General features: G+C 30.8%; 1 protein-coding gene across 1 annotated transcript; it reads right to left on the bottom strand.

Annotated features, from left to right (window-relative positions):
• Positions 1-2256: 2256 nt before the first annotated feature.
• Positions 2257-4804, bottom strand: LOC111631762. Its single transcript, XM_023376068.1, has 4 exons — positions 4560-4804; positions 4423-4491; positions 2524-2613; positions 2257-2458 (listed from the first exon to the last, which is right to left on the bottom strand). The coding sequence occupies exons 1-4, from the start codon at positions 4788-4790 to the stop codon at positions 2360-2362; spliced, it is 489 nt and encodes a 162-aa protein (XP_023231836.1). The 5' UTR covers positions 4791-4804; the 3' UTR covers positions 2257-2359.
• Between the last annotated feature and the right edge of the window lie 3339 nt (positions 4805-8143).

Below are 8143 nucleotides of genomic sequence, written 5' to 3'. Positions count from 1 at the left end.
ATAAAACCAGTGGAGCTAATTAGTGTAGTTCCTGGGTTAAACTTCTTCATGCTATTTGAGGACTGTCTGAAAGCGATGAAGGGTATGGACAAATATTTTATATGCAAATGCGATCATAATACACAAATTGAAAGAGGAGTGCTTGAAGGTGTTAACAGTACTTAATAGCAATATTCCCCTAATCTTAGTGAATAATTCACAATTTAGTAAAAAGCTTAAGACATCTGCGGCTTTATAATACGGCTAAACGCAGCCAGCCGTTTGCTGAAACGGCTAATCGCTTTGTAAAGCGGCTAAATTATCAATCCAACTGCGACATATATATATAAATTTTGATCGTAAATGTTTATGAAGATTATTCAGGAAAAAGTATTTTATGTTATTAAAATTCAATTATTATATAAATGAAGCATCAGCCTGAAATAATTTCGATTTATTACATGGAATAATTATATCTGCTTGAAAATGAGATTTACCTTTGCGGTTAAATAAAGAAACCACTTGAGAGCACTTTCATATAAAAGTAAGCTTGGTAAATGTTACATAACACAACTCTATCTCATCTCTAGTTCCATTATATTAATGATATGACACTAAAAAAATGACTAGATGGCATTAAATATTGTAGCAATTTCATTATTCTTCTAGTATTAATCGTAATTCAATATAGGAATAATTGACTGTGTTTCAACGTAATTGAAAATTTAGAAAATTTAGTATCGTCCGAAATGCCTACTACTAAAAATAAATTGATATATTGAAGCTGGTATTGTGTCTGATGAGTGTGTGGAAAGTCTATAAATAAATAGGCCATTATAGAGCAAGACAAGAAAGCGTATTATATTATAGAACTTTAATAATATTGAATTGCCACCACTGTACGAAAATGTAGAACCACTTTTAACACCTAAATACAAAGATATAATGGACTTATTACATTATATGATATCTGTACACCGTGATTATTTTAAATCCCTCCCACACATGCAAAGTGAATAAATTATAAATTACAATACATAATATGATTGTAACATTCTTTAAAAGTGAATAAAAACTGAATGTTTCTATGTATAAACACAGTATATTGTATTGTTTTATTTATTTTAAGGATATATTTTTTCAAGGGACTTGCGCTCTTTTGAAGCGTGAAACGTTAAATATACCGATTTAAACGTAAATCGGCTTCGGCCACTTTCAAAATAAACGGCTCGTTTTAAAGCGAAATAATTCAAAGACATTTATAAATTTAAAGTTTTTGGGTAATATTTTCTTCTGAACCTCTTCAAAGTTTTTATTTCTCGTAGACATATAAATGAATTCTTTCAATTGCAGAAAGAAAAAACGAATTATTTCACTTCCTTTTAATAAATAAAAAATCTAGCAACGAGTTGTGTAACTTTCCCGGATTTTAAGATTTTATTTTAAAAGTAACATTTGTATTATTAATCAAAATAAATAACTAAAATTGTATGTGGCGCCATCTGTTACGAGATTTTGTTTAACAATTTTCATAATTTTTAATTATTATAAAAAAAGCAAAAAGTCTTATTTTCACTTTAGAGATGAGTTTTATAAAACACTGTAAATGCTAACAACAAGTAAAATCTTCATTAAGTCGTACCCTTGGCAAGATATGACACGTGACCACACACTATCTCTCCATTCCCTTAACTTTTCATAACCAAAATCTCATAGCATCAATGCCCCTTATATACAGGCTACCGTGCTCAATTTGATTTCGCTATCTTCACCATTTTACTATAAATATGTATTTTGGAATGTGATATAAAGAGCCGCTGGTGATTTCACCCCGATCTATTGGCTACAAATCCAAGCCATCATATCAGGGCCGTGGAGGCCTACCTACGTTACACAGTACGATTGGAATAACCGGCAGAAGTGACTTTATCGGAAAAACAAAGCTCTGTATAAATGTAATAAAAGGAGTTTTTTATAACCTAAATTGGCTGTGAGGAAGTGTTTTTCGGATTGAAGAGACGTTACTTAATTAATTAACATATATAACAGCTGCCATTAGAAAATTCAAAAGTTATATGTACTGTATTGCGTTATTCTTATCCGAGTTTATATTATAGTGATACATTATACATTGAAAATCCACTTCTGGGTCATCATCTTTAAGGTGACCAACTTTTTTACAATGAAAAGAACGCAAATAATTTGAAGAAAAAAATACCATAAATAAAAGAAACATTTATTCATTGTAATAATAATACACAAACAATAATATCAAGTTTTAGAATGTCGATGTAATTTCTAAGCTTTCACCTTAATTTTTCTCTCATACAGACAGAGTTTTATTGGACATTAAATTTACAGAATGCAAGCTTTTACCAGATTAGTGCCATTTTGTTACGTTAGAACATTTACTTTCTTGCTTCGAGATACCTCTAAGTTTCATAAATGCCGAAAAAAATGAATTCAAATTACTTGCAACCTGAAAAACACAGAATTAATGTATAATAAAATCTATAAAATATTTCTATTTTCAAAAATACAAACTTTGAAAGGAATTCGCTTTGTCACAGGATAAATTCCTCCAATAGTCAGACACAAAGAAACTTTCCCAAATCTTTTCATAAAATTTAGAATCTGCAGAAAAANTCTTTAAAAGTGAATAAAAACTGAATATGTTCTATGTATAAACACAATATATTGTATTGTTTTGTTTATTTTAAGGATATATTTTTTAAGGGACTTGCGCTGTTTTGAAGCGTGAACCTTTAAATATACCAATTTTAACGTAAATGGACTTGGGCCACTTTCAAAATAAACGGCTCGTTTTCAAGCGAAATAATTCAAAGACATTTATAAATTTAAAGTTTTTAGATAATACTGTATTTTCTTCTGAATCTTTTCAAAGTTTTTTTTTCAATTGCAAAAAAGAAAAAAAAACGAATTATTTCACTGCCATTTAATAAATAAAAAAATTTAGCAACGAGTTGCGTAACTTTCCCGGCTTTTAAGATTTTATTTTAAAAGTAACATTTGTATTAATAATCAAAATAAATAACTAAAATTGTATGTGGCGCCATCTGTTACGAGATTTTGTTTACTTTCTTTTATTAAATAAAAAAAATTTAGCAACGAGTTGCGTAACTTTCCCGGCTTTCAAGATTTTATTTTAAAAGTAACATTTGTATTATTAATCAAAATAAATAACTAAAATTGTATGTGGCGCCATCTGTTACGAGATTTTGTTTAACAATTTTCATAATTTTTAATTATTATAAAAAAAGCAAAAAGTCTTATTTTCACTTTAGAGATGAGTTTTATAAAACACTGTAAATGCTAACAACAAGTAAAATCTTCATTAAGTCGTACCCTTGGCAAGATATGACACGTGACCACACACTATCTCTCCATTCCCTTAACTTTTCATAACCAAAATCTCATAGCATCAATGCCCCTTATATACAGGCTACCGTGCTCAATTTGATTTCGCTATCTTCACCATTTTACTATAAATATGTATTTTGGAATGTGATATAAAGAGCCGCTGGTGATTTCACCCCGATCTATTGGCTACAAATCCAAGCCATCATATCAGGGCCGTGGAGGCCTACCTACGTTACACAGTACGATTGGAATAACCGGCAGAAGTGACTTTATCGGAAAAACAAAGCTCTGTATAAATGTAATAAAAGGAGTTTTTTATAACCTAAATTGGCTGTGAGGAAGTGTTTTTCGGATTGAAGAGACGTTACTTAATTAATTAACATATATAACAGCTGCCATTAGAAAATTCAAAAGTTATATGTACTGTATTGCGTTATTCTTATCCGAGTTTATATTATAGTGATACATTATACATTGAAAATCCACTTCTGGGTCATCATCTTTAAGGTGACCAACTTTTTTACAATGAAAAGAACGCAAATAATTTGAAGAAAAAAATACCATAAATAAAAGAAACATTTATTCATTGTAATAATAATACACAAACAATAATATCAAGTTTTAGAATGTCGATGTAATTTCTAAGCTTTCACCTTAATTTTTCTCTCATACAGACAGAGTTTTATTGGACATTAAATTTACAGAATGCAAGCTTTTACCAGATTAGTGCCATTTTGTTACGTTAGAACATTTACTTTCTTGCTTCGAGATACCTCTAAGTTTCATAAATGCCGAAAAAAATGAATTCAAATTACTTGCAACCTGAAAAACACAGAATTAATGTATAATAAAATCTATAAAATATTTCTATTTTCAAAAATACAAACTTTGAAAGGAATTCGCTTTGTCACAGGATAAATTCCTCCAATAATCAGACACAAAGAAACTTTCCCAAATCTTTTCATAAAATTTAGAATCTGCAGAAAAAACAAACAACACAGAGCTTTATTAATGTTATTAATGTATTTCAATCTTCTATAATCGAAAGTAGAAAATACTTGCTTTCAATTTTTCTTCCATACAGAAATTGCAGATAGCAAATTGTCGGATATCCTGAAAGGCATTTCGCATCTGTAAAGTAAAACAATTTAAAGTCGACAATCGGTTATGTCAATAGTTTATAAGTAATGAATAATTACATTGAATGCAAAGGTGCAGAATAATAAGGAAGTAATGATAGAGACGAAAACGAATAAGACGAGTGCTGCCAGCAATGCGAAACGAAATGTATCGTTTACATCGAGATATAAGAATGAATAGTAAATAAAACTTGTGGTGAAAATGATGGCAACATAAATACTCATTAAAAGATAACTGAATCTGGTGTTTAATTGATCGACGATTACACAGAGTTCTTCGTGACGAATCATCAAACATTGCAACTTCGAACATACATTTCGATCATTTTTTCTTATTACAGAAAATTCTTCCAAGAGTTGTTTGAATTCCATTTCAATTAGACATAGTACGAATGCAGCCATTACTAAACCGTAACCAATTAAGCCAGCGAATAAAGCGAAGTCTAACCCAAATTCGACAGTACAAAATAATGCTTCGCCCTGATATTTTTCTGCTTGTTTTACAGCAGGAAAGAAAACGGTAATATTTATAATTTGAAAGAAAACGAATGCAAAAATTATGGCAGAAGAAACTAAAAGGCTAAAGTTATTGATTATGGCATTTGATTCGTTTACTTTCTTTACAATGTATTCGTTTCTTAACATTGTTACAAGACTGACTTTCCTGCGTTTTAAGAAACTGAAAATAAATGCGCAAAAACATTGTAAACACATCACTGCCATTTTGATTATCACGGTATTGTTTTTTACTATACCAAACCATCCCGTGCAAATTGCATTGTTATTCCATTGTGGTATAATTTGCCCTAATAGAATTACAACATGATTCCAGTAAATGGCCTCAATAATTTGAATGTAGTAATGTTTGAGTTTACTATTGAAGTAATTACTAACTTGGCAATTACAAGTTAAGAATGGTTCTAAACCATAGATTAGAGCTGTAGTCCAAAGAGGTCTCAGCAGACAACTCATGCATATTTCATCCATTATGATGATGCTGCGAATTAGAACCTTATATCTTAGTTGAATAGGGCGAGAATATATGACATTACGTGTATGATGCTTGTTAAGTTGTGGAAACGCAACACTTGAGCGATCTACCTAGGGGGAGGTCTTTTTAACGGAAACTGGACCCTATTTATGCGTTACAGACGTGGATAAAACCTGGGAAACTTCACGTGACCAACCCGTCTGAGCGAGGCGCAAACCCATGACCGAACTCCCAGTGTTCAGGGTACAAAGATCGCTTGGCCACTAGTGGATTCAGATGTATGATGCAATTTCCTGAAGAAAATCACTTGACATTAGCCTATAGCTTGTAAGATATAATTGGTTTGCGTAATTTTATGACATGAAACAGGTAGAAATTTATTGATTCCTCTTTCATTATCTTCGTTTCGTGTATTCAGCAATTAATTTTCCATTAGGTTACGCTGATTTATTGGTTTAATACTTTAATAGAATTATTGGAATTTATGAAATTAAGGATCTACCTGACAAATTCTGCATGATATTTATAGACAATTTGTAAAATTTATGATTATTTGCAGATTTTCTACATATTTTGTTGGTACATTACTATAGCATTGAGTTCCCTAAAAAATATTATTTAAAATTATTTTTTTAATAATAAATGATTTTAAAAGATACGAGTTTGTGTAGATTATCAGACAAAAATATTAATTAACTGTATACGAACTTCCGGTATGAGTCAAGTCATATGATTTTTAAACATAAAATATGATTGAAAATTACAGCTCAGCATCGTGGCGACATCACAGTAATTAATATGGATATTTAATAAATCTTCGAATTAATGCAACGTGAAGCTGTCTACAGGTTTCCGGCACAGTATATAGTGTTTTCCATATAATGTCTTGTCAAGTGGACATTGCCGGTACTTCTATGTGAAACTTGCTTTTCCGTGTACCCACCATCTTTTTGTTGATACGTGCTGTTTATTTTTTCTTATATTTTATGGGGATATAGAAAATTAAGATAAACAAACACTACTATTAAATGCCATGCACAACACTGCGCCATAACAGCCTCATGCCGACATTTTTTTTACCGATACAGCATGTTATAGACGTTTTACTTAGATTAAAAGGAAAGAGTTCTGAACATACTGCACAATACATGATAATATATTCAGAATTCTTCAGCTGTTTAAAAGTTTTTAACGGCATCCGAGCCATTAAACTTAATTTCATATCGGTAATGGTTAACTGGTTTACATGAAATTTTTACTGCCTTTATCTTTCCTCATATGCCTTCTCAATCTATACAATATAATAGATTGAGAAGGCATCCTCAGCTTCTGTCAGAGATTTTCCATATACCACAGAAATTACATATACTAACATAAAACATCATCACTACGACAAGTCACACTATCAAAACAATTGTAGTTGAAATCTCTTCTCATATACTACTAGAAGATTTACAGCATGATTTATTAACTTTCATAAGATATTTTTCACATAAATTGAAATAATCATAATGTTCCATCCTGTCACTTGTTGGGGGCATGAGAAACAACCCGTTTAGTGCCCAGGGCACTAAATGGGTTCTTTCTCATGCCCCCAAGTGGCAGGATGGTAAAAGTCAAAGCCAGACATATTCGCAATACACCACCACTAAAAAATTCCTTGGCAACTGGTCCAAATTGTATTTTGAATTCTTCGAGGCAGTAGATAAAGCCTTAACTGCCTCTATCATCCATGTGTTTACAAAATAAATTAGTCTGAGATAACGTCCGTAAATTTATTAAATATTATTATTAATAAACCATAAATACGAGTAGATTTTTCGCACGAATTAGTGTTTGCTTACTTAATATAAGCCTAAAATCTAATGGAAAATTAATTGCTAGATACACGAAACGAATTTAATAGGCTAGGATAAACAATAAATTTACTCGTGTTATATATTAGAAAATTATGTAAACAATTATAAACCGGTGCCAATTATAATCCTTAAAAATCAAACTCCTGAAAGATTAAAATTTTCGAAAATATAATCTTGGAAAAAAATTAATAAGAATAAATGTTTAAAAGACATTTATTTTATTTTATTTTTTTAACGATGTTATTGCAACGTAACACTTGGGCAATCTGCCTAGGGGGATGCCTTCCGGGAGGTCTTAAGGGTAACTGGCCTATAGCGGATGTTACAAACGTGGAGGTAACCCGAAAAATTCCACGTGGCCAGCCTGTGGGCAAGGCGCCAACCCATGAAGAACTCCCGTGTTCTGTTCATGGAACCACTTGGCCACTGGCTAGCCTGCAGTTGTCATCCACGATAATAGAAGAACAAAATGACTCTAATAAACAAACCCAGTATTTGAATATAATAATGTTTGAATTTTATGCTGAATATATTGAAATAATTACTATTCTGGCAATTATAAGTTAACAATGGTAACAGTTAATTATGGTTAACAATGGTAATAATATTTCATAATAAGATTCATACCGTAATAATAATATTCATAATAGGATTTTTTCTCCCCTCATCATTCATGATTTCGTGCCAAGCTTCAGTTTTTTTTTTAATGATCCGTTAGTGTACATTGCTTTCCATTCCTATATATTTTACTTTACTTGCTAAGATATCAAACATATTTTCTACAGAAATAAAAT

The sequence above is a fragment of the Centruroides sculpturatus genome, unplaced genomic scaffold, assembly GCF_000671375.1.
Source record: "Centruroides sculpturatus isolate CEXI.00-Female unplaced genomic scaffold, Cexi_2.0 scaffold758, whole genome shotgun sequence".
Taxonomy (NCBI): Eukaryota; Metazoa; Arthropoda; class Arachnida; order Scorpiones; family Buthidae; genus Centruroides; species Centruroides sculpturatus.
The sequence above is the reverse complement of the archived record's forward strand: the minus strand, read 5'-3'. Positions and strand labels throughout refer to the sequence as shown.